Raw genomic sequence first — 26903 nt, forward strand, 5'->3', positions numbered from 1 at the left:
AACGGCCTTTGGTTGCCATGGTTGTATGACTGTCATAGACAAGTCATATACATGTAGTATGGATTTCTCTGATGTGCATAGCTTCCAGATGGAGTATTCAACAAACAACAAACACTAATTTCCTGAAGCGCTCATAATTCTATATCACAATCTTGACAGAGTTTTCCAGCTGAACAACGTATTAGCCATTTTGTTGCCATCTATCCATAGCACAAGCAGAAGCAGCAGCCATGCATCAGACCAACCCCATGAGTGAAGCCCATCGCACCCTCCTCCTGAGGAACTACCCAACCATCTACCAGGACCTGGATGCCACAAGAGTGCTGGACTATCTCCATGAGCACAGAGTGATCACAGAGGAGATGAGACAAGAGATCCTGACCATCCCAGTGGACCAGAGACACCAGAGGACCAGGAGGCTACTTGACATGATCCTGCAGAGTGGTGACGATGCTTTCATCACCTTCCGTACAGCCTTGGGGCATGCTGGGTACCTGCATCTCGTGGAGCTGCTCACAGGGGGACAACAGCAACTCATGCCACGTAGGTTTGAACACCAGTTAAGGTCACAAGTGTGGCTAGAAACAATGGTACAATTTTCCTTAGCTGAGGGGACATCGAGTTGTCCATTTCTATCTTGCTCTTCTTTATGTCTTTTTCCTTCCTTAATGATTATAATCCACCAAGATCAAATTCTGTTCATGTTGAATCAGTGTCTCAATTAGTATCATGAAATTAAATGGTTAACCCTTCATTGTTATCAATGCCCCATATTTGCTATGATGTACTAAACATTTCACTGTGACAATATAGTTAACAGCCTCCTGTTTGATTTGGGAATTCCAGGTTCATTTGGGGCTACTATGTAGCAGCCATTGTTGAACCCCTGGGGATTAGCCTGATTCTGGGAACTTGGGCAAAATTCTGAAGAATTCTGAGAACGATGCAGAATTCTACAGAATCTACCTTCCAACACATAATATACCTGAGGATTCCAACTTGGTGTTTTCTTCCTACAACTTGGTTTTTTCTTCTGCACATCATCTCTCTCTTCCTTCATATAGATAAATTCAGAATTCTGGCTCCAGCTGCAGCCTCCAGAATTCTGACCCAGCTTCCAGAATTCTGGCTCCAGCTCCTAGAATTCTGGCTCCAGCTTCTAGAATTCTGTCTCCAGCTTCCAGAATTCTGGCTCCAGCTTCTAGAATTCTGGCTCCAGCCTCCAGAATTCTGCCTCCAGCCTCCAGAATTCTGGCTACAGCTTCCAGAATTCTGGCTACAGCTTCTGATTCCAGCTTCCAGAATTCTGGCTCCAGCTCCTAGAATTCTGGCTCCAGCTTCTAGAATTCTGTCTCCAGCCTCCAGAATTCTGCCTCCAGCCTCCAGAATTCTGGCTACAGCTTCCAGAATTCTGGCTACAGCTTCTGATTCCAGCTTCCAGAATTCTGGCTCCAGCTCCTAGAATTCTGGCTCCAGCCTCCAGAATTCTGCCTCCAGCCTCCAGAATTCTGCCTCCAGCCTCCAGAATTCTGCCTCCAGCCCCCATAATTTTGGCTCCAGCTTCCAGAATTCTGTCTCCAGCTTCAAGAATTCTGGCCCTAGCTCCTAGAATTCTGCATAAATGGGTTAATCCCTATGGGGTCATCAATGGCTGCTACATACATGTATTTTTTTACTTCATTTTCACCTATACTAGATGTTATATGAAGCCATTTTAGTTTAAGATTACTGAAATTTGGGAGGTAGTCCCAATCTAAACTGGAATTCTCAAATTAAACTACAGGCTTTTAGTTACTTTGTCTTTTTAATTCACAGCAATGCCAATGGCGGTGGCTATCTACCCTGGCTTTCAAGGGAGTGAATCTCAAAGTTTTGATTTATCCATTGGAGAGCAACCAGAGATAATTCTTCAAAAGCAACTTGATAAGTACACCACAGTTTATCAAAACGAGCAGATTCTCCAACTGAAGACTAAAATGAGGGATGAGGAGCTCAAGGCACTTTACATTTACGAAGAAAGAAAAGTTAAGTCCCTGAAAAGAGCAAAATCCTTTTTGTCACAAAAAAGCTTGAAGAAAAGATTTGATAAGCTACAGGTCAAAGTTGAGGACGAGAGAGCCATCATTGTGAGCACATACAGGGGGTGTGTGATTCTGTTTCTGACGTTTGAATCTGAGCCCAAATTTGAGCATTTCTGGGGTTCCTGCACGAGTGGGGATCTCTCCACCAGCCTGTCTGAGCTGCTGCTGACTGAGGAGATGCGGGGCCTGGAGGGAGGAGACCAGCTGGTGGTGAAGACTCTGGTGCTGGAGCAGGACGTCAGGGCTTGGAGGGACTTCTTTGGAAATGGTACACATGTCATAGACTTTATATGCTAACTACTATCTAAGAGACTCAGTGTTTCATGTTTTTTTCACCCTGGGAAGGCTTTTGATTCTAATGATGGAAGAAGATGGGCAAATTTATAACTCAACAATATTTTTCAAGTGGCGTCGTGTGGCACAACTGTAGAGCACGCGGCTGTCAAACAATGGGTCCCGGGATCTAATCCCAGGTGTGCCCAGAGACATGTTCGAACTTGCGCCCCGACGTTGTGCCCTTGGGAAAGGCACTTAACACGACTTTCCTCACTTCACTCAGGTGTAAATGAGTACCTAGCTCATCTAGGGTTAGGGACGTCCCTCGGATAGGACGTTAAATGGAGGTCCCGTGTTTGGGGAGAGCAACACCCCGCGCACGTTAAAGAACCCACCACACCTTTCGAAAAAGAGTAGGGGCATGCCCCGGTGTGCGATGGTCAAAATCTTACAGTCCGGTCTGGGATGACATCTTGAAAAGGTGATAGTTCACCTGTTATGTCAATCCTTCCACAAAATGTGGTAAATCAAAATAAATAAATAAATAAATAAATAAAATAAATAACTACTATCTAAGAGACTCAGTGTTTCATGTTTTTTTCACCCTGGGAAGGCTTTTGATTCTAATGATGGAAGAAGATGGGCAAATTTATAACTCAACAATATTTTACAGTTTAGTAAATGTTATAATCAACATCAACAAGAAAGTTATGTTTCTGGCACTGCTTGTTTGTCTAAGTGTGTGTCTCTTTATTTGTGGACAGTATACATTTTGCAAGTCATGAAGCTGTGCATACGTTGATGCATCCTTGGTAGATGGATACAAGTAGAGTTTGGTTAAACGCAAAGGGCAAGTTTACTTTTATTGACAAGATATGAAAGAATGTGCTTTCACAGCTTTATTAAGTGGAACTACATAGTTTGAAAGATACAACGGATCAGCTAATTCAGGATCAGTGAATGTACATTTTGTACAAGTCATGTTAAATTTGTCGCAGGAGACCCACAGCATCCTGACAATGTGCAGGTGGAACAGGTGACATCACAGCTGGCATCACTGGACACTTCCAGACAAACAGAGGAATTACAGGTCAGACAGAAGATAAGGGCAGGGAGCATCCGATCCATTGCAAGCACCCAATCAGCAACAAGCACCTTATCGTCAGGAAGTGTTCTATCATCAGATTCAGGCTACGCATCAGCTGGGAGCCACAGAACATTGTCTGAAGGTGAGTCTTCTAGATCTCTCTCTACCCAGACGAGCAGAGAAGCTTTCAGCATCACTTGACATTCAAACTTACATATGTAACATAACAGTGATCAAAGAATGTGTGAAAATAATGATCGAGTTCATCTGGATGTGTTTTTCTAATATTTTAAAGTATTAAAGGTTCAAACAATACTGAGGCATATTTTTTTACAATGGCCCATTTACTTCCTATGATAGGTAGAAAAATTGCAGCAAAGTACAAGGTATCAGTAGAAGCAGCCATCTCTACAATAACCGAGGGAATGGAAAAAGTTGACAGGAAAATCACAGCCACAAAAGAGAACTGTCAGGAAGTAGAGAAGGAAATCCAGCAACACTACAAGCGGCTGAGGGCGAAACTAAAGCTGGAAGAGCAGGAGATGATCACCAGGGTACAGAAGGTCAACAGGGACAGGAAAGGGGAGCTCACTCAGGAGAAAGAAAAGATGGAGACAGAACTGAAAAAGACGAAAGAGGCAGAGATTTCAGTTCAAAAGATATTAGACTGTAAAGATGACACAGAAGCTCTGATCTTGAGGCAAGACATGGAAGAAAAGTTTAAGAAACTCTCCTTCCAGGAAACAGATGACAGGAGTTTGGAAAGTCCTACAAAAGTGACCTTCCAACCCTGTAGCTTATCCCAGGTTTCTGGGGGTTCCTTGTCAGTGTTTGCAGGGTTCAGTATTGATGTAGAAGAGCCAGCAGTAGAGAGTCTGCCCTGCTTTGTCACAGTCACAACCAACAAGGCAGATCTTACAGGTGGGGATGTTGCACCACAGATAGAGGTGACCTCCCCCCAGGGAAAAACCACCCTGATACACACAACAGCACACACTAGTCCCCAACTAGCTGCAGGGAAGGGACAAACCAGCAGAGTTAGGAGGGTCTGGGGTGCAGAGTGGAGACCTCAGACTTCAGGGAAACACTCACTGGGGGTCTGTATGGGGGGTAACAAGGACCTGGGTTCTCTCACTGTAGATGTGGGCAGTAACAACCCTGTGCTGAGGTTTGGGCAGAAAGGCAGCCAGCAGGGGCAGTTTAACAAGCCTTTAGGTGTAGCAGTCAGGGGGGACAGGCTGTATGTGGCTGATAATACTAACCATCGTGTTCAGGTGTTTGATCTGAGTGGGAACTTTTGTCATACCTTTTCTACTACTAGCCCTGCAGGACTTGCAGTTCAGGCTGATGGCACCATAGTGGTGAAATCTCGGAAAGAAGACTTAGTGAAGAAATTTTCCCCATCAGGAGAACTGCTCCACAAATTTTCTCTAGGTGAATATTGCACAAACCCCTATAGCCTGGCAGTACAGAGGGATGGGAGGGTTGTAGTAACCGATACATACAAACACAGCATCTTCCTGGTTGAGGCAGATGGGACACTGGTGAAACAGGTGGGAGGGCAGGGACAGGGGGAGGGGCAGTTTGAAAGCCCATTATTTGTCTGTGTGGATAAAGAAGACAACATTATTGTGGCAGAGAAAGTCAACCATCGTGTTCAGGTGTTTGACAAGAATCTGAACTTCAAACACAAGTTTGGTCAGAAGGGCAGACAGCCACAGGACATGTTTGGCCCTATGGGGGTGTCAGCTGACAGCAGGGGGAACATAGTTCTGGCAAACATTGGGGGTACAACTGATGGTGTTGTTGGACATAGTAAGAAGCTTCAGGTGTTCTGCCCAGACGGTACCTGGGTGTCCACCATCAGCAGTGATGGGGACAAACTGCACAATCCCCTCGGGGTGGCTGTGACAGAGGATGGACATGTGTTTGTAGCTGATCCTGAAGACCACTGTATCAGGAAGTACAGATATTTGTAACCGACTAGGTACAAGTACAGATTACATGTATATGTTTACGAGCTTACCAAGGATGGCTTCAGGTTAAGAGTGCTCTCTATCATAATCAATGACATATAACTGCCTGCAAAATGGTAATGATGCTTCTTTTATTTACACTTTTATGATTGGTTTTAGATGGGGCCAGTCTAGTTAATTCTGATCTTCCATGGCAGTTCCATATTCATGATAAGTTTTACAAATTTTAAGGAGATTCAATATATATTCTTTGTATAAACTTCTAGTCTAAAAAACAACTACAGCCTCTGTTATAAAAGGAATCAATTATCCGTGGGAAGACTTGTATCTCATATCATAATCAAACATTAATCTAGAACAGGACCTGGCTGTATAACTCATCATGTGTGATAGACCAACATAATTTAAACTCCTCCCTGCTACCTAACCCCATTAGCACTATAAAATTGGTGTCAAATGGCTACCCAAGCATGGTAAACTTAAGGTTCTTTCTACGACTGCTTCCTGTAAAACTTTAAGGCAATCAATAGTATTACTACTAGACTTTGAGCCCAGAAGTCAGATGATTACATGATGAAAATAATTATGATTTCGATTTTTTTGTTAGTTATGATTAATCAACTATCAAGCAAGCTGACCTGTGTTGTATTGTTTGAATGTAGAAAGTGTTTTTTGCAGCAAAGGAGTTTTAAGGATTACAGCTTGATAGATCAGAATATTTGCTTCACTGCTGTGTTACTAGTCTGGTTTGGTTTGTACCTCAAGTCTAGAAAAAATCATATGGCTGCTGCTGTCTTTGTGTCTCTGCATCTTGCTGTGACTGTAAAAGTGATCATCAGATTCTACCTTTAATTCAAGAACAACTAAAACCAAAACATAAGTACTTTGGATATATTCCATCCAGGTCTTCCATCTACTGTTCTTACATAAATCTTACCTTCCATGACACTAAAAACATTCAATTAGAATGGTACAAGCAACTCTGCAGCCCTTATTCCTCCTTCTGAGAAAGAGTTATGCGTATGACTATGAGTGCCAAAACGACTATAATGGTGGGTTGAGCCATGATCTGTGTGATGGTTGGGCGTTTGCTGTTGTTGTTTTTTCTACAAACAACTAAAACAAGAAACAATAGTACTTTGAAGGCTGAATTCCTCCCAGGTCGGTGTACAGTGCTATGAGCGCCATGACGATGGGTTGAGCCATGATCTGTGTGATGGTCGGGCGCTTGGTGCTATTTTTACACAATCAAGTTTTATCTAATCACAAAGAAACACAGAAACTGTACGTACTTTGAAGGCTGAATCCCTCCCAGGTCCGTGTAGAGCGCTATGAGCGCCGTGATGACGATGGGCTGAGCCATGATCTGGGTGATCGACGGGCGTTTGCTGGGGTCGAGGTGTAGCATGCTGAGGATGAGGCGGCGCAGGTCCTCGCTGTACCGGTCCGAGATCGGCGCAAACGTGCCGCGCATGATCTTCAGCACCAGCGCTGGCAGGTTCTGGGGGAGGAAATGACAGATATACATCATGATTTAAACTCTGAACATGTATCAAGCATGTTCTAGACTGTTTACAAGTTAGGGGCCTTCATCATTGTGCATGCACAGTTCAAACTGTGATCTTATTCTGGTTCATCCATCCAATCCTTTAAGTCTAAATTACAAATCAGGACACATTTAATGCACTGTATGAGCCACTTCATACAATAGTTTGGAACAATATCTCAGTGACCGGGAATGTATACAAAGCTGGTGTGTTACACGAAGGGACGGTTATACCAGCTGAACAATACTGGTATAATGGATACTCTAACAGACATTTACAGATAGTTTAGAACAACGCTGGAGTTAGATACATGTATACAGGGTTCAGAAATTACAAGTCACTTGATGTACCAAATCAGACAACCCTGATTGTCTACAAAGCAGGTGGTTACCGGCTGAACAGTACATGTACAGAATCTGATTCAGATACTCCAGGGTTTCATCTAAATTGGGAAAGAGGGGCGCTGCACCCTCTTGTTTCAGCCCAGCACCCCCTTGTCGAATTCAGATTTTAGCTTAATATCCAGCATACAGACTTCCCTCAGCAATTGATTCTTCCATAAATACATAGAATTTTGCTCCCTCGCCTGTCTGTGCTGCCTCTTGTTTAATTTTTCTAGAAAAATCCCTGTACTCCAAACAGAGACCACACTTACAGCAGCCTCGAACGCCCTTTTGAGACTGGCCAGTTCATACAGCACACATCCCAGGGCCCAGATGTCACTCTTCTGGTTATATCTGATGGACAAACTTGGTCAAGGAAAAAACATGCACTTCTGCAGAAAATCTTAACTTAACTTTGTTATGACTTTTGAGCACATGGTTTAAAGTGACCCTTTTCTCTGGCAGGTCACTAGAACAACAGAATGTTTTGCTAAAGAAAACATAAAAACACTTGTATTTTCAAAGCCTGCTGCCTAACTTCCTTGCTGTAACCAATACAAAATATTTAAGCTACACAGCAGCCTTAGTAAGGGAAATGACTAAGGTATGCAGGTCTGTGGTACAAGTGTGTGAAACAGGTGTGGAAAAAAAGGTGTATGATAGAGGTATGATTGTGTTTCAGGTGTTTTACAGGTGTGCCATAAGGTGTTATTCTGTAGTTAAAGGATACAGTTCCCCTCACACAGCTCAGCGTGCCCACCACCGTGTAAGCCTTACTCTTACTACTGATACAGGTGTGGCATAAGGTGTTCCTCTGTTGTTAAAGGATATGGTTTGCCCTCGCACAGCTCCGGTGAGATGTAACATGGTGTCCCCACTACTATACGGTGTATGCCTTACTCTTAGTCTTACTGTTGATACATGTGTGCGACACAGGTGTGTGATACAGGTGTGTGACTACAGGTGTTCTTAAAGGTGTTATTCTGTAGTCAAAGGATACGGTTTCCCCTCGCACAGCTCCGGAGAGATATAACACGGAGTCCCCACCACCGTGTAAGCCTTACTCTTACTGCTCAGGATCTTGGAGATACCGAAGTCTCCGATCTTCACCACGTTCTTCTTCCTGTTCAGCAGGATGTTCTGTGTCTTCAAGTCTCTGTGAGGGAACAGAAAGAAACTCGAGCATGTTAAAGAACCCACCACACTTATCGATACGAGTAGGTGACATCCTGGTGTGAGTGGATCAAACCTAACACTACAGTCTGGTCTCTGGGTTGACATCTTGAGAAGGAGGTCTTCAACTGTTATGTCAATCCTTCCACAAGATATGGTCAATTTCAAGAAATAAACAAAATAGAATAAATGACATCCTTATCCTTCTTCGAGAGGATGACCCTACATTCATTTGAAAACAAGGATGACTGAATACAAAGGAGTCAGTCAAAAGCAAGTAGGCCTTAGTACATACTAACAGTAATATGATGATATTAAAGATTCATGATAATGTAAGACAAGGTATGACATCCCTAAATTACAATCTGTCGCAACATGTTGACAATGTGTAGTTTTTATATCCATGTTTATCCAATATTACTAAAAACATACTGCATGACGATCCTTGGCAAACACAGTCTAAGTACCTACCTGTGCAGGATCTGTTTGGCGTGAACATGTTGTAATGACAGCAACATCTGGACAAAGAACTGTAGAATTTCCTGCAACGAAAAATCAGGGAAAAAAACAGTTTTAATTTTAGATACAGAATCTGATTTAGATCTATTTCTATTGACATGGTGAGGAATTCGAACTGATTTGAAATTCTAGAAATGACATGTTACCTAAAAAAAGGTACTGCCAGTAAAAACAATAAGCACAGCCCCCTTCACTTTAACACTTCTTCTTTACTGCTTACTTGTAGCCTCATATAGAATGACATAGCATTTGAAACATAACACTGCATTGTATACAGTACATAATAAAAGGTAATGAATGACAGTCCAGTTTGTTTCCCTCTCTCCTGCTTGTGGTGGTGCACAACAGAATTTTGTAGGACACACGTACTCTATTGACTGTACATGCATATATTGAATGTAACATAAGGAACCCGGGTCACCCTATACACCCTTTACAATTCTACATTTGTACTTCCAACCACATACTAGTTATACCCAATCTGGGTAATGTTTCAGGACAGGCTGAAGAAATATGAATGTTAGTAATACTCACCTCTTCATCAAGTAGTGCATTTCCCCTCTGTTGCAGGTATTCAAAAATGGTTCCCCCTGAAAAAAGCATTGTGGAGTATGAGAATATGCACAAGCTACAAAAAGTATTCATGGTGAATACTGGATACAGGCTACCGGGGTATGAGCATCTCTACACTAAGTGTGCGTACCGAGAAAGCTAAATCCATCGTACCATTCCAGGGTATCAAAGTAAGGAAAGTGGAAAGAAGTAGTTAAAGGGAGAATTCCTCAATCTTATGATTAAAAAATTAGACCAGAAATATTAGTAATATTAAAATTTCATTTTTTAATCACCATGCATGTAGCTACTAGAGCATAATGAAATTACCCAGTAAACAGTAGTTATTTACATCCTTGTTTTAAAGTTCACACTGTAGGTTGTTGAAAGCAACAGCTAATTAATTATATACATGTACAAAATCTGACATCCATTTTCTTTAAATCTACATCTAATATAGTCATTATTACAGGTTTGCAATTATAGAAAAACTAGTTTTGAACCTCTATTGTTCTAACTTATAGTAGTATGTGGCTTCAATGGTACAAAAAACATTGAATACTATAAAGCAGCAGCTTGGTAGAAAATATGCCACACAGTCTTTACATTTGATATTTCTGGAAGTCCCCATCTTTGCTTTGTTAATAAACCTCGTACATGTAGGAGGGTGAGTCTGAATCCTGAGACGGTTGTCTCTCACCCTGTTGCAAGTTAGCTGGCCATGGAAGGGTTGCAGTCCTTAGGACGGGACGTTAGGCCACAGGTCCTATTCTCCTAAAGTTTGTTTGCCAAACCTCTAGAATGTTAAAGAACGGACGACACTAATCAATAAGAATATGGGTCCATTTCTGTGTGGATCAAACATTCAGTCGGGTACTTGTGTGTTGGCAGCCGTCAGTCTTGCAAGACTATGGCATCGCATCCTGGTTAGTCTACATCTACATCTACATAGTTGTTGCCCCCAGATAACCCCTTCAGGGGCATAGTAGGGGGGGAGTTGAGGTCCCGGGCTAAGGCGGGCAGGCCTCCAGCCTGGCACGGAACGACTCAACGGTGGGAGCCGTCGCAACTGTGCCAGGCAGGGTGTTCCACTGAGGGATGGTACGGGGAAAGAAAGAGTGTTTATATGTGTCGGTTCTAGCGTGGATGGTGTGAAACTTGAGGTCGTGGCTCCCTCGGTTGCGCCCCTGGGCTGGTTTCAGCAAACTGTAAGTGTCTATATTAATGTGGTTATTAACAAGTTTGTAGAAGAAGGTGAGGCGGGCGTTCCTCCTCCTTTCAGAGAGAAGGGGCCACTGCAGGTCGTTGAGCATTTGTGTCACGCTGCTAGTCCGCCGGTAGTCATGTACTGTCGGGTATACAGCATGTACAATCTGTACAAAGTTGAATTGGCAATATCAACAATGTACTGGATCCATCCTGCAGGTCAGTAGCATGGTAGAATGTGGATGGTGTGTTTCTCCATATCTGTCACTACCAGCTGTCCTTCTATTGTTATGGCAACAGCATGCGGCCGCTTGATGTCTGTAGCGATGTGCTTGAGGAATCTGCCTGTCTTGTCAAATAACTCCACACGTCTGTTTCCCATGTCTGCCACGATGATGTTGCCTGCCCTGTCTGTACATATGCCAAGGGGTTTACACAGCTGACCTTCACCACTTCCCTCACCTCCAAACTTAAACAGAAACTGTCCGTCCTTGTTGTACACACAGACACAGTGAATGCCAGCATCTGACACAAGAATCTTCCCTTTTTTGCCCACAGTGATGTACCTTGGGTGTTTCATCCCCTGCTGCTGACCCACAGTTCTCACCAGTGTCCCGTCTGGCCTGAACCCCAAAACTTCACCCTGTGTGTTCCCCCTATGTGGTTTGTGAGATGAGGATGTGGTTCCTCCTGGTGTCCACGGCAACCCCACTCACCCACTTTGTCTCCTGTAGATCAATCTTCCTCAGCACCCTGCCCAGCCTGCTGAACTGCACCGCTAAGTGAGCAGAGACTGTGTACCCCGCCGCCCACAGGTTCCCCTCCCCGTCCAGGGCCACATCATTTGGGCTGATGATCTGTTTATTGCACGTAGCTCTTTGGAACTGGCGGACAAATGTTCCCTGCAGGGTGAAGACCTGGATTCTATGGTTCTCCCTGTCTGCTACAAAGACCTCCCCTTTCTCTGACACTGCAACACTGGTTGGACTGCTGAACTGTCCTGTTCCTGATCCCTCTCCACCAAATACCATAGGGACCATCACTTGCCCCAGTACTGGCACTGGGGTGTCTGTGGAGTAGAAGACAACAGGCTGGGTTTGTACAGGAGTTGGTGCTGCTTTTCCTCTGTACTTTCCTAAAGTCTGAATCAAACTGCTCTCAAAGTGTTGAAATGCAAGTCCTCCGCCCTTCATTTCTTCTTCTGCTTCATCACAGGCAGCATATAGTTTACTGATATCAAGTAAGACTTTGTTCCTTTCCTCTTGTAAAACATTAATGTTTTTCCTGTGATCTTTTTCAAGCTTATTCAAAAGGAGGTCTTTCCTCTCTTTAAGTTTCTGCACCACTTGGTTGTAAACATGCATGATGCTGTCAACCGTCTTCAATTTCTGCTTGTTCATGTTTTTTTCCTTAACTCGAAGACTTTTTAGGAAGCTGCAGTAAGTCCCTAAGATGTCCCTCCCTTCAGCGATGAGTGGTTGAGCTGTGGCCTTCCTGTCCTGTGAGGCCTTTTTGAGGCTTGTTGTGTGATGATCACTGTGCATTTCATCCAAACACTCATCACACACCGGCACGTTACACGGTTTACAGAAGCGTTTGACTTCTTCTGAGGGGTGAAGTCTGCACTTCCCTGTCTTGGGCTCATGTCCAGTTTTTCCTGACGGTACCGGTGTTGTCGATTTAAGCAGTCTCTCACACAGACTTGTAACAAGGTGATTATCAGGCAAATCTTTGACGCCCTGGGGTGGCAGCCTGACCTGCAGCTGACAGATTGGGCACCCAAAATTTGATTTCTGCCCAACAACTTTTTTCAGGCAGCCCTTACAGAAGGTGTGCTGACAGGGCAGCACCTTGGGCTTGGTGAACAGCTCCAGGCAGATGCTGCAGGACAGCTCCTGATAGATCTGCTCCTCAAAACTTGACATAGCAGCCGACATTGTCTCTTAGTCTTACATGTACTTTCTGTTTCTGTTGGGTCAGCTCTTTACGTCACGCCTTTCCAACCACCGAAGGAGTGCCTGTTGGCCTTTGTTTGCACATTCTTATCAAGGGCGGATCTCAACTGACAAATTGGGCAATATGCCAGAACGTCACTTATCATACTGTATGTGCCTGCAGGGCAGGGTTAAAGCTTGAAGCCACTGCAGGGCTCAAAATTCATTTTTGGGACTAGGTGCACTGGTGCACAACATAAAACATAAAATGACAATGTAGAATGTCAGCAACACATAATTATAGCTTTCTTCAAAATTTTTAACAAGTAATATATCAAATAAGGTACAACGAAAGTTATTACTCTTTCAGATACTTAAATTTCATTAATATTTTGCCTTAGCCCTATAACCTACAAAAATATCTTAGGTGCAACAGTGCACCCACAGTACGTTGAACATTAGGTGCACAGCTTCCAATTTTGGGTGCACAAAGGTGCGCATGCACCCAGTATTTCGAGCCATGCACCGGCAAGTACTAAAGAATAGCTGAACTTGCCCAACCTAACATCTCTGTTAAGGTAATACTATGAGGTTTGGGCCACATCAATTCATTTCCTTTGTTCTCGGACAGTTTAGGGAAAAAAATAGTTTTAACATTTTTACAAAGGGCAGATCCCAATTTACCTGTCATCTTTGGCAACAGTTCAACACACACCTACACTACTGGAATCTGCCTGCAGGGCATTTCAACATACAGTCATGTACATGCTCTAAATGATGATCTAATGTAACCTCGGTTACACATAGCAAAACATGGCTACCGACAAGCAGTAGGCTTTAGGTCTGTAGCAGCCTGAATAGTTTTATATCAAGAGTCAAATTTGACTCTCAAACACACCCTGACTACTTACTGCCTTACTCCCAACCACCAGCCAATTCCAGACCTTCTGTCCCTGGGGCCAAAATTTGGCTGGCACAGCAAAATGTTGGAGTAATATAACATAGAGAGTTAACAAACACACAAACAAACAAACTGACCTGGTGCGTACTCCATAACGATCATGAGTGCCTTGTCTTCAAGAAAGCTCTCGTAGTACTCGATGATGTTGGGATGATGTAACATGGAGAGAACACGGACTTCGTTCAGCGCCGACTGTCGCTCGTCTTTTGTCATCTGCTCGATGGGGATCTGCTTGATGATGACTTCTTTCTGAGCATCCAGACGCTTGCACAGGTACACGGTACTTGGGGGTGGGGGTATCATTATTCAGAAAGGCAGTACAATACAAGCATATCGGCAGAATGTAAGCATTTAAGGTCGTGTTAGCGTATTCAAGGTTAATATCTCGAATATAGGTTCATTTAGTTGTGTTCAAAGGCATATCTTATGCAACGGCTGTTACTCCAATGCAACGTTGACCAAAGTTAACAAAAGATATTTGGCAGTTATAATATTATAATAGGTTTAAATAGCAGTCTAATTACCATATATGCTTTGTTCTATTGAGTCGTGCTTGTAGTACATATATTATAAGTATATACAACATCATGTTGTACAGGATATGTTGTATAATGTGCAATGTGTGGTAATGATATCATTAATTTGCTGTCTGTGTTCCACCTGTATACCAGCAATCGCTGTTTTCGTTTACAACCAGGACATTCGACGACTGGTAGGCAAAATAATATTAGCAGATTAGATTACTAAAATAACACATGTAATATATATAATATAATATATATAATATATATATATATATTACTAGTAGTAAATCTGATTACTGATTAATATGTAATTCAATCTTTTGCCTAATATTGAATAATATATCTAGAATTGAGAACTTAAAGTGCAAGGATCTTGCAAGGATGAAAATCAAGTTTGCAAATGAGTTCACAATAATACAACTAAACAGCATTCAGAGAAAACATTACTATACAGTATTGACAACATTACTGTTATGTGTGTAGTATTATAACGTTGAGTCATACGTTTACAAATGATGAGATTTGATTAAATTAATCAAATCTCAACATTTGTAAATGTATGATCTTGAAAAATGGTTCTAGAAATTTAAGAATCATTTGCTGTGCTGAAATTCAACCACTTCTCTCCTATGCTAAGGGCCTACCATGAAATATAATTAGGTCCGATTCTACGTTAGAGTTTGTAACTAGCATAATTTTAGGACAGAAAACAACAACCAGTGAAGGCTCACTGATGTAACTTTGGCACGCCCGACTTACCCGTAAGCTCCTCGACCGACGACTCGAATCTTCTCGTATTTGTCCATCCCTTTTTGTGGCCGTTTACTGACTTATAGGGGAGTAAAAATCATCAGAATCTGTCAAAAGTGTTCATATGTTTACATCCGGAGCCGCCATCATGGAATGTGCAGAAAGGTCAAAGTTTAGGGCTGTCTATTGTAGTTAAAGCTACCGCCCTCAGTATTTTCCTATATAATCATTCAAGAACAGACTATAATGGCAACATAACAGCAAGATATTAAAAAATTAGAGATAAGTAACGCGCTTATTTATCTATTTGACAAATTTTGGTTAGAGATTATCGAATTTTGTAAGAATTTTTTCTCGGCAGAAGTATAATTTTGCATGAACAGCTGTTTCTTTCGGCAGTCGTTTTGAATGAAAATCTGAGGAAATCTACAGAGGAAGACGTTTTAAAATGGATAAATTTGTCGTCCGAGGCCCGCGAGAAACTGCTACAAAAGCTAAGTCTAAGTCTCAAGGAAAGGTGTACAAACAGGCCACAATAGAGTCTCTACAGGTAGGTTTAAACATGCTTATAAATGATTGTTGTTGCGTTATGTCGAAGGGGGAGGGGGGCTAAGTTATTATAATCCCTTTTCCCAGCCCGAATTAACATTTCCCACGGAAATTAATAAGACAGTGCTGTCAAACTGATCAAGAACAGGTGTGCTCAGCCAGGTGAATAGAAAGGAATGCCAGGTAGACAGAAGGAGCCAGGTGTATAAAACGTGTGCCGCAGACGACACGGCACACTTTGGAGCACAGCGGACATGGGAGCAAACCAGGAACACAGCGCAGCAAAGAACGTTTCTATCCTAGTCAATATAAGAGAATCAACGGAATTCTGTTGCTGTGTGAACTCCTAATGCTTGTCGAAGAAGTTTTGCAAGAAAACGGCACGACTTTGAAGAATGGAGAACGTTCTTGGTAACATCTGAAGACGCACATGGGAAGAGGAAAGGCACAGAGTCGTCACTAGAAGATAGCACTGTAGCGGTCTTTGAGAAGCAAGAAAAGGAAGAGAACCAAAGGGAGTAACCTATAGCTATATATAATAGTCTTCTTGTAGAATAATCACATTTCACTTCAGATTTTTTTTGCACATTTAGGATTTCAAAAATTAAAAGTTAACATTGAATGTGATTTTTTTTTACTAGTTTCAAATCTCTGCTTTTCTATCTTCTGATTTGTATACATTTTAGATACAGTGAATTGTCCTGTTAGAACATATGGAAACAACAGGATGGACCACGATACAAGCGACACAATTATGGCTAATCTGCTGCCATATGGTTTACTTGGACAATAGCAGAAGAAAGAAACATGGTTACTCTGATCACACTTATATGGTCTCTCTCCTGGCAGAGCGTGTAGAAACCCAGGGAAGAGATCATACAAGCTTGACCATTGTGAATTATCTGTGGCAAGGAAGTCCACTTAGGCTGACAAGAATAGAAAGAAGATGACCAAATCACACTGATCACACTTATAGGGTCTTTTTCCTGTCAGAACATGTAAAAACCCACAGGAGAGATCATACAAGTGAGACCATTGTGACTAATAATATACAGAGGTACTATAATAATATAAACTTTAGACATACCAAAAGAAAGACATTCTGATCTAAGCTTTCAAGAGGTTGTCCTTTAAGAACATAAAGAAACAACAGAAAGTTCATATCAGAGTAAGACCATTGTGACTAATCAGTTATCTGCAGCAAGGAAATCCAATTAGATGCCAACAATACCAGAAGGAAGAAACCAAATCACGCTGATCACACCTATAAGGTCTTTCTCCTGTCACAACATGTAGAAATCAACAGGAGAGATCATACAAGTGAGACCATCGTGACTATCTGCTGCAATAAAATCCACTTAGAGGGGGGGGGGGGAGAGTAGGATGATACATAGAAAGAAAGAATACCAAATAACAAGATCACACTTATAGGGTCTTGTCTCCTGTCAGAGCTACACGTAGTAGAAACCCACAGGAGATTAAATCATACAATTTACAAGTGAGGTCATTGTGACTTATTATAATCTTCTGCAAGGAAGTCCACTTACTTACTTTTAGGATGACACAGAGAAAGAAATAAAGAAAGAAATCAAGTCACAAGCTTGACCACATTGATCACATTTGTAAGACTTCTCACATATGAACATATACAGGTGAGAAACCTTACAAGTGTCTTCAGTGTGGCGTGCCTATACCTTCATGTACATCAGAAAGATTACCACTAAGGACAATGCAACAAGGAACCCGCAAAAACTCACAGTTGGAGGGTTTCTCACATGTGAAGAGATATGGAAATACATACAGGTGAAAAACCCTACAACTTAGTACAAGTGAGACCATTGTCGGCTGCTTAACTGCAAGGAAGTCACACTGATCACACTTATAGGGTTTCTCCCGTGTGAAGAGATATTGAAACATGCAGGAGAGAAACTCTACAAGTGAGACCATTGTGATAACTTAACTTCGAGGGAATCCACTTTGTATAAATCATTATAATATATATAATACAGGAAGGGAGAAGTTGAAGCCATACTGAGTACACTTGTAGTTGTAAGGCTTCTCTCATACGAACACTACAAGTGAGAAACCTTACAAGTGTCTTGAGTGTGGCTTACCTGCATCCGTAAGAACCATTTTGGACAATGCACCAAGTCACACTGATCACACCTACTAGTATAAGGTTTCTCACTTGTAAAGTGATACGGAAAATGCAGGTTAAAAACCCTACAAGTGAGACCATTGTGATAACTTCGAGGGAATCCACTTTTTATAATAGCTGATACAGTAAGAAAAAAGTTGAAGCCATACTGATTACACTTGTAAGGCTTCTCTCATACGAACACTACCAGTGAGAAACCTTACAACTGTCTTGAGTGTGGCTTACCTGCATCAGTAAGAACTGCATCGAACAATACAGCAAATAAAGGAACCCGCAAGTCACACTGATCACACCTATAAGGTTTCTCACCTGTGAAGAGATACAAAAAATACAGGTGAGAAACCCTACAGGTTAGACCATTGTGATAACTTAACTGCGAGGAAATCCACTTGGAGACTATATGGAAAGAAAGAACTCATGTCACACTGATCACACTAGAAAGGTTTCTCACTTATGAAAACATACAGGTGAGAAACCTTACAAGTGAGTTTAGTGTGGCTGGCTGGCATCAGTCAGGACAATGCAACAAAGACACAAAGTCAAACTGATCACATTGTAACACACTATCTAGCTTCTGTATCTTTATTTGTATAGACTAAGCTGGTATAACCGCCCTTTGGTATAACACTGCAGCTTCTATATCTGTATATAGCTGGTATAACCGCTCTTTGACGTAACACACCAACTTCTGAATGTGTATCATATTACATAGACAGTATATCCCCCCTTAAATGTAACACATACGATGCTATATATCTGTATTGTATAGCCAGTATAATCTTCATCATCTAGCCAAACCACTTTACTTATACATGTATACTTAGGGAGTGTTGACATCATCAGTTATGTTGTTCTCTGGTTGTATAAACTAATAATACTTCACTAGTAGTATGATTGTAGAAGTAACTAGAAGTAGGTACCACATGTTTTATCTTACACAATTGTCAAGCAATAATATTGACTGACTGACTGACTGACTGACTTGTTTGCTGACTGATTTTTTGACTGATTAACAGTTTTTTTGCTGATTGATTGATTGATTGACACACTGTTTCGTCTGTTCCCAGAGAGTTGTGGTGATCGAGGATATAGAACGTCTGAAGGTGACCTTGGAGCTTGAGGGTCAGTCTAACGGAGTGTTGCTGGAGGCTCTGACGGAACTCAACAAGAAAATACCGTCCAAACAGGTCCTGCTGTCCACAAAAATAGGTAGGTGCCTGTTTGTTCATTTGTAGTTCATACCCGGTAAACCTAAATGGCACAACACACCAGGTTTGTACCGAACAGTACAAGCTGCGTATCTGGACATTATTTGATCCACTCACACAGGGAAGAACCCCTAATCTTTTTGAGCTTTTTTATGTGCTTATATCGGAAGGATGTCCCTAACCAAAGCAAGATACTCATTTACACCTGAGTTAATTGAGGAGATCATGTAAAGTGCCTTTCCCAAGGGCGCAACTTCAACGAGACAAGTCAGAGGTCCTTAGATTCAAACCCAGGACCTTTGCCATTATGCCACTATGTTGCTTACTTGTTTGTTTGTTTATCTCCCAGGACATGCTGTAAACAAGCTGAAGAGGCATGAAGACAAGGAGGTGGCCTCCTTGGCAAGGAGCATCGTCTACAAGTGGAAACACTTCATCCAAGACCAGGACAACAAGCCCGTCTTAGAGGTCCGCTGTGATCTCAAGACGGAGAAGACAAGGACATCTGGGAGGAGAATGCTTGCCGAGTCACTCGGGCTTGAGGTAAAATTTTATAATGACTTCTTTGATTTTCTTCTGAACTGATTTTGTGTTTTGACCAACAATGTGATCATTGTTGAATTTTTGATTCAAATGTCCTGAAATTGAATGTTGTTGCTTGTTGGATTGGCTGTACAAATGGTAAGAAATTATGCCTTTTTAGCTTCCTCCTGTAATTAATGCAACAAAAAGTACAGTGGCTTTCATACACTCAGCTACAAACTACAAAATAGAAATACAATATATATCTTGAATTTCTACTAACTTAAGCAATAAAGGTTAACTTGAGGACATCCGTAATATCATTTTACAATCATGTAGGGCTAATCTTGGGGCTCTGTATCTTTTCTAATAACAAGGCAAATGTATTTACGTATTTTTGCTTCATGAGAATTGTCACATGCACAAACACACACGAACTCTCTCTTACACACCCTCAGGAGGGCCACCTGTTACCAGAGACCATAGAGAGGGAAACGTTCCACATGTGCAGACGACTGCTGGACAGGAGCTACAAGAGAACCATGCGGAAACTCATCTTCACACTACGGGGGAACGACGACACCAGGAAACTGGTGCTCAACGGGGAACTGGCAGTCAAGGAACTGGTCAAATCATTGAAGTGCAAGTCTTGATAAGAACAAAGAGTTTTAATGTGAAGACATTTTATAAGGAAGGCTTTCTTCCACAGAGCGCAAGAAACATGGTCTTTAAAAGGGGAACTAGCAGTGAAAAATATGGTCAAATCCTTAAAGTGCAAGTCTTGATTATAATAAGGAGAAACTCTGTAACTATGTAAATATTCAATAATACATGTATCTCATGAGGAAGCTCATTTTTACACACACACTCGAAGAAAATAGCGACGCAAGAAACATGGTCTCAAACAGGGAACAAAGCAGTGCATGACCTCAGCTGGAAGTTTTGTCAAAGGTTAAGGGGAACTACATTGATCAATTTTCGGGAATAGATACACGTACCAAAAAAGAGACAGTACTAATGATTTTGAATTAGGGAAGACACTTCAAATATGGGACCAAACTTTTAAATGTCAATCTTACACTTTTACTGCAGCTTTTAGTGCAATATTTATAAACTATTCCAAAACTAAGTTACCTCTGCTTGAATTTGATGTATGGTATAAAAGAAGGAATTGAAATGTGAAAACCATTTTTATACATGTAAAGTAACTCTTACAATATGTACTGTATAATTGTTCAATTCATTGCTGTGAACATTATTACCCTTGATTTAGGATGTATGTTTGTTACAGTTTTTACAGGAGATTTTAATTGTCTGATACCTGAGGTCAAACTTTTTTATGATGAAGATAATTAGAGCAAATCCATTAAAGAGATGTTATACTCATTTGGACATTGTTTGGTTGTGTATTTTCTGGCAAAGAATTCTATGTAATCTATTGTAAGTTGTTATTGGTAAACCTTACATGAAAGAAAACCAAGAAAACAAATTTACACTATGACAATTTATGTGTGATCATGAAAATGTATGTCACACAGACTAGTCGATCACCCACACGACACGCCCCATGACTGGACACACAGTCATACAGACGTCACTTTCCACACGACTCAGCAGCAACAACAGGAACAGCACTTCAACAGCAGGTGTGTTAATTGGACCAATTATCTCAAGTACCTCTCAAGACGTTGGGCCCGTCCAAGGACACGTCTTCTGCAACCCAACACTCCTTAAAGACACAAGTGTACCCTTAAGTTACATAACGCCCCTCCCACTAGTAAAGAATCACCACAATGAAACGTTGTACAGGAAGAAATAGAAGTCTAAAAAGGTTTCCTCTTTTGTTTCATAACTAAGCAACCTTTAAAGTCCATCGTCAGTTTGTAACAAGTTGAAACATTGAAACTGTAAAAGGAGGGTGTTAAATTTCAGAACCTAGTTCCATAGAACAGTCTAACGAAATGACACATTTTGGTGATTGTAGTATCGGATTTCAGAATCTGGTTCCATCGAATATGAACAGGAGTGCGCCGCTACATAATATGATTAAAAGGTTAAAATTCAATAATTTGCAACATTTTGTCGCGGCTGCTTCCCAATAATAAGTTCGCATGGGAGAAATGGTGGCAAAACGCCAATTACTCATTTTTCACCTTCTATAATGGTTCATTTCTGCTTTAAGAGCGGGCACGCCTACTAATGAGACAATGTTTGTCTCTAGGATTAGATCTACAGCACTGGTCTCACAAGAACGGTGTTTAGACCACAGGAGTCGCACAGGGCACCTCTGACGTAGTTTTCCTCAGGACGAGACGGGAATTACGGTTTCTGCGCTTTGAGAAACTGCTCGCACGCATTGCCAAGTACAATGTAAGTCTTAAAGTATGGAAGGGGATCTGAGTAACGCGTTTGTCATTAAGGAAATCGTCTTGCAAGGAAGAGCAAGCACTTAAGAAGGAGAGAAAGTGCCTGAAGAGACGCCTTGGTGCTTCTCTTGCCGTCCCAGCTATCTTGAGTCGGATGATCTCTCAAGACAACGGCTTAGGAGATCTTAAGGAACAGCGGATATCCGTAAGAACGGAAAGGGGAAAGAAGGTAAGTGTGTTTAATCCGATTAAGTTAGGGGTTATATGAAGCACGATCCGTGATTTGATGGTTACATACTAGTAAAGATTGACTGGAGGATGTAACACATCGTCTTGGAATTGACACAGTTTCTCTCTGATATTTTAAGTTTTCGGGGAAAGTTTTCTGAAGCGACATGAAGATCATGAATTTTCTTTAGATTTGTAGCGATGTAGTGATTCTTGCAGTACTCTACAGCGGACTCCTGTCCAAAAAAAACGTCGTGATGGAATATGTCAACCCAGACGACGATTTAACCTAGATTTCACACCTGGCCACTTCCCCTGTAACTTTCTTGGCTACTAGGAGGCAGTATTCTAGAAGCAGACGACACATGAATGTCATGATGACTGCTGTTCAAGCCTCCACCGAACCCCGGGGTCCTTTCCTGACTATCCAGGGTCCAGAGAGAGAACGACACATCACTTTCACGGTAAGGAACTACAACATTTATTGCTGACAGACTTTTCGTTCAAAATTTCGTTGTTTTTATAGTTTATATATTCTATAAAATGTTATATGTCTATTCAACTAGAATCAGGATAAGATAGACTGATGCACAGCGCAGAAGAAAAGCAGATCTGGAGAAAATAACTTTGCAACCGACCCGAGTAAGCTAGAGATGCGCCCTATGTAGCGGAGACTGTCAATCTCGAATAGGACTGTTTTTTAGCCATAGCCGAATTCTGCATGGTTTATGTAAATTAGGGTTTTATCATGGTCAACATTGACCGAAGGAGGCCATATACATACCACAAAATGTTTTTACTTCTTATAATCGGTTCCGAACCTTTCAGTACTTCGACCGCCCGAAGAATTCCCCCATCAAGACGCTAAAAGACAGAACGTACAGGCAGAATTCCTTCGTTGGAAACAAAGATGGTCGTACGGCAAGCTCAAATGACTTGACGACTGCAAAGAACAGGAGGTCTTTACCAGAACAGTTCACGGAAGACAGGTAACCTTGATTTGTGTATTAATGTTCGATTCTTGGGCGTTTTAATGTACGTTGATGAAGGCTGGACGATCCATTCAGTAAGATACGCAAGTTACTCAAGCAACTGGATAAGTACGGGCTAATTTCTACCCGCAGAAGAGCCAACTCCGCCGGGAGTTTCTCCCAAGACGTCGTCACCGTAAAGGTGAGTCCGTCGATGCACGTCGTGAGGCCGCTGACACGTCACAGTCACGACGGGCGCCTTCAAGACGTCTTCTTGGAAGACACGGAGGAATCCAGGGTTCATGATGACACTGACAGGTAAACTTATCGCCTTGTTAGAATTGGGAATCCGTAGAATAATTTTTTATTAATATTGACCACGTTTGTGTCCTTGTTTTTTTTAATGTGTGAAATATAGCATGTGCACGTACCATGCATATCTACATTCCCCACTTCAATTTGAAATGTCAGTTGATTTTCTTATGTTTCCTGCTCTTATTAAGCGTCCCTTTGAATTTACAAAGATATGATTGTTGCCCACCAATCTGTAGAGTCTTGACGACAGACAGTGTAGTTCCGGGAACAGTTGAAGACCGGACCAGTTTGCCAGCCCTCACCGTACAGGACGAGATCTCTGGTCGGGATGGGGTGATCTCACTCACCGACAAATCCAAGAAAAGCGTCGCTGTAATTCCAGTGAAGGTATCAACAGGAGAGGAAAAGGTTGTGGCTATCGCTGAAGACGTTGTGGAGGAAAATGGCAAACTTCAGGTACTGACTGCTTTATGATTCTACCAAATAAAGATAGCCGTACGTTAATAAATGTTACCCTTAAGCTGCCAGTCCCGACTTAATTAGGGATACAGAAATATGCCTTGTGTGCTGGACCCGGTTATAACTGGGATAGGGTATTCCCCAGAACAAAACAGCTTTGCGTGCGTGTAGTGCGCGAAGCTGGGAAGTTAGGGGAGTTAGCGCCGCCGGGTGTTTCGCGGGTTTCGTGAGGGAGGTCAGGGGTCAAACATTTTTGATTTTTACTTGGCGAAAAAACCTGGCAGCTTAAGGAGATAGTGATAGGAAAAGTCTGTGCAATTAATTGTGGGTCCTTTTGTATGTGTTATTCAGGACAAAAAAACATGGGAAAACGGTACAATGTCAAATGATGATAATCATGAGGAATGCCAATTTGAACTATCCTGGTGATGATGATAACGATCGGTGGGCACTGGAAGGTCTCTAAGGAACTCTGGCCGAATAAGTGTCCCCTTAGCCAGGACGAACAGACTGTACAACTCTTTCCTCCACTACACCATCCGTTTGTACAACAGTCAATTGCAGTCTGCGTCGTAGTCCGTTGTTATGTCATATTTGTGTACATAGGTATGTTATATGTAAGATCAGCGCAATTCAGAAGTGCATGTACCTGTATATGTTACTTCTGTGATGTTGATTAATACAAACAAAGATTTGAAAGATTTGAAAGATAAGTACAATGATGATGATGAGTACAATGATGATGATGATGATACTAATGATGGTGGTGATGTTGATGACGATGATGATGATGATGGAAGTGAAGATGATGATACTGATAATGATGATGAAGGTGATGATGATGATGATGATGATGATGATGATGATGATGATGAAGATGAAGATGATGTTGATGATGATGACAATGATGACAATGTTTCCTTCCTGTTTCAGGATGCGGGTAAGGAGAAGCGCTACACGGACCGACAGCTGTACCTGTCCGTCATCAGGCACAAGAGGCGGCTGTTCCGAGACACGCAGAATCTCGCGAGAACTCAGAACGTGACCAGCAGAAACTTCTGCATCCTCCTGACTGTCCTCGCACTGCTGATTGCTGTCGTCATTACCTATATCATTGGTAACCTGCCTTTGTTTAGCTACCTATCCTTTGTGAGTAGAATGAGTGGAATACTCTGGGAATCTTTGGTCGCAGTCTCACAGTTGAGCTCCTGGTTCCAATTAGTTGGTCACTGGGATACCCTGGTTCAAATTCGGGGAAGGGCATCCTGGTTGGAGCTGTATTCGTCTTTTGGAAGGGATGTCAAATTGTAGTCCCGTGATCGAGGAGGTGCCTCAAACACGCTTACACGCCTCCTGTTTAGCTACCTAACCGTTATAAGTAGAATGAAGGGGAATATTCATCGAAGATTTCCAGGGCACACAGGTTATCAGAGTTGGGGGACGGTATAGACTTCCTGGCACCTTTGACCTAGTGTTGACGTCACCTATCGGTGATTGATTAGTGATTGACTATATAAACTCGATTTTCTTGTGTGCCAATATTAGAGGAGAGGAAGAATAGAAAGAGGGAATGAATGAATGAATGAATGAATGAAGGAAGGAAGGAAGGAAGGAAGGAAGGAAAGAGAAGAAAAGATAAAGGAAGGGGAAGGAAGAAAAAAGAATTAAAATGATCCGAGGCTAAATAGCAATCGGTAATATGACCTTTAACGTGTTTTTATTTAGTATTTAAGAAATCATACAATTTTCCACCCAAAACAACAGTGAATGTGGCTACAGAGTCGGTCGCTATGGCGACGCCCCGCCCTCCTGCCTGCATGTCGAACCCGTGCCGGAATGCCGGGGTCTGTGTGGGGAGCGCTGACGGGGAGACTTATACATGCATCTGTACGGACGGCTTCTGGGGTCAGGACTGTCTCAGAGGTATTCTCGATTCCCAAATATGGGAAGCGTCCGCCATATTGAAAGGTTAAAAACTCGTTCGATGTGGGAAATGTCAAAAACATATTTTTTTCTCTCGCTTCTAGATTTAGGTAACTTTCTTTACCGATTCTGTCCAATTATAGTTGGCTTTTGAAGGCAAAAGAGATTTTGCAATACTACTTCTGCATAAGGACCACCTGGTCACATTTTGCTTCCACTTTAAGGTGGCCCTTAGATCATTTTTCCATTGACCCAAGCATCAAAATGTCTATCGTGTATACATTGACCACCTGTCTACTGTAAACATTTTCGTCACGACCTTTTAGTGAACTCTACAGACAGGTTTGACTATCAAAAGGTAGCAATGTACGTCAGTTGTTTTTGGACGAGAACACATGGAAAACAGCGATGCCATTTTCACTCATTTCTTCTCTTGCTTTTAGACATAGACGAATGTGGCACCGACTCTGCCAGGGTCTGTGACATCAGAGCCGTCTGTACCAACGTACCTGGGTCCTTCCAGTGCGCGTGCGCGCAGGGCTTCACTGGAGACGGCTTTTCCTGTACGGGTAAGCAACATACTCATTGACAAGCATTGGGTTTTGAGGGTACACACTATATTGAATTCAAATACTCATCTATCTGTTTGTTTATCTACCCATCTAGTATCTAGTTCCCTAACAAAGATTATTTCGGCGATGACAGCCTCTTACAAGTGTTAACTCCTAAAATGCTACTAATATTAATGGTGAATAGAATGCTCTGTGCTGACGGATTTTTTTTTTGTTGCGGACAGATTTAGACGAGTGCACCGAAGATGCGGCAGCGTGCAGTGACGTCACCAACGCGGACTGCGTCAATACAGAGGGTAGTTTCCAGTGCGCATGTCAGGACGGGTACCAGGACTCGGGTGGACAGTGCACAGGTAGGGGGTGATTTTTTGTTTACTATTCATCATGTAGTTATCTCAGAGCTCTTTGGTGACTTCCACAGACAAACTGACAAGATCAGGCAAAGGAGAATGTAGCTTACTGCGCTCCGCGTGCGACATCTTGAGCTGGCGGCACGCGAGCTCATCCTGTAAGAGACAATGCAAGGAAAACGGAAAAGATGCAGACGTTAAACAACTCTCATTGCCACCCTAATGAGAGACACGGGACTCAGCAGTATAGATTAAACATTTAGCGCACTCAAGTAGCCGTTTGGCACCCAATTCTCTATTGACTACAGAGTTA

At 42.1% G+C, this 26903-nt stretch overlaps 3 protein-coding genes across 3 annotated transcripts; 2 read left to right on the forward strand and 1 right to left on the reverse strand.

The window, feature by feature from the left end:
• Window positions 1-163: 163 nt before the first annotated feature.
• On the forward strand, window positions 164-5423 carry LOC136445044 (tripartite motif-containing protein 3-like). Its single transcript, XM_066442893.1, has 4 exons — window positions 164-543; window positions 1816-2349; window positions 3356-3586; window positions 3805-5423. Exons 1-4 carry the CDS (start codon window positions 231-233, stop codon window positions 5421-5423), a joined length of 2697 nt encoding a protein of 898 aa, XP_066298990.1. The 5' UTR covers window positions 164-230.
• Window positions 5424-6536: 1113 nt separating this feature from the next.
• LOC136445045 (serine/threonine-protein kinase Nek8-like) lies at window positions 6537-15123 on the reverse strand. Its single transcript, XM_066442894.1, has 8 exons — window positions 14979-15123; window positions 13773-13978; window positions 9577-9632; window positions 8995-9065; window positions 8351-8506; window positions 7623-7704; window positions 6713-6921; window positions 6537-6654 (listed from the first exon to the last, which is right to left on the reverse strand). The coding sequence occupies exons 1-8, from the start codon at window positions 15023-15025 to the stop codon at window positions 6537-6539; spliced, it is 945 nt and encodes a 314-aa protein (XP_066298991.1). The 5' UTR covers window positions 15026-15123.
• A 236-nt stretch (window positions 15124-15359) lies between these two features.
• On the forward strand, window positions 15360-20792 carry LOC136444246 (transcription elongation factor A N-terminal and central domain-containing protein 2-like). Its single transcript, XM_066441760.1, has 4 exons — window positions 15360-15519; window positions 18744-18885; window positions 19234-19427; window positions 19865-20792. The coding sequence occupies exons 1-4, from the start codon at window positions 15418-15420 to the stop codon at window positions 20057-20059; spliced, it is 633 nt and encodes a 210-aa protein (XP_066297857.1). The 5' UTR covers window positions 15360-15417; the 3' UTR covers window positions 20060-20792.
• Window positions 20793-26903: the final 6111 nt, after the last annotated feature.

Source organism: Branchiostoma lanceolatum, chromosome 11, assembly GCF_035083965.1.
Source record: "Branchiostoma lanceolatum isolate klBraLanc5 chromosome 11, klBraLanc5.hap2, whole genome shotgun sequence".
Lineage (NCBI taxonomy): Eukaryota > Metazoa > Chordata > Leptocardii > Amphioxiformes > Branchiostomatidae > Branchiostoma > Branchiostoma lanceolatum.

Bases quoted from the DNA above. Each gene is read 5' to 3' on its own strand.
- LOC136445044 (XM_066442893.1), top strand. From the start codon at position 231: ATGCATCAGACCAACCCCATGAGTGAAGCCCATCGCACCCTCCTCCTG. The intron at 544-1,815 runs GTAGGTTTGAAC...TTTAATTCACAG, and splicing joins ACAACAGCAACTCATGCCAC to CAATGCCAATGGCGGTGGCT. The intron at 3,587-3,804 runs GTGAGTCTTCTA...TTCCTATGATAG, and splicing joins CCACAGAACATTGTCTGAAG to GTAGAAAAATTGCAGCAAAG.
- LOC136445045 (XM_066442894.1), bottom strand. From the start codon at position 15,025: ATGGACAAATACGAGAAGATTCGAGTCGTCGGTCGAGGAGCTTACGG. The intron at 7,705-8,350 runs GTATCCTTTGAC...TTTGTCCATCAG, and splicing joins GAGCTGTGCGAGGGGAAACC to ATATAACCAGAAGAGTGACA. The intron at 6,655-6,712 runs GTACGTACAGTT...GTGTAAAAATAG, and splicing joins GGAGGGATTCAGCCTTCAAA to CACCAAGCGCCCGACCATCA.
- LOC136444246 (XM_066441760.1), top strand. From the start codon at position 15,418: ATGGATAAATTTGTCGTCCGAGGCCCGCGAGAAACTGCTACAAAAGCT. The intron at 18,886-19,233 runs GTAGGTGCCTGT...TTTATCTCCCAG, and splicing joins CCTGCTGTCCACAAAAATAG to GACATGCTGTAAACAAGCTG. The intron at 19,428-19,864 runs GTAAAATTTTAT...ACACACCCTCAG, and splicing joins CCGAGTCACTCGGGCTTGAG to GAGGGCCACCTGTTACCAGA.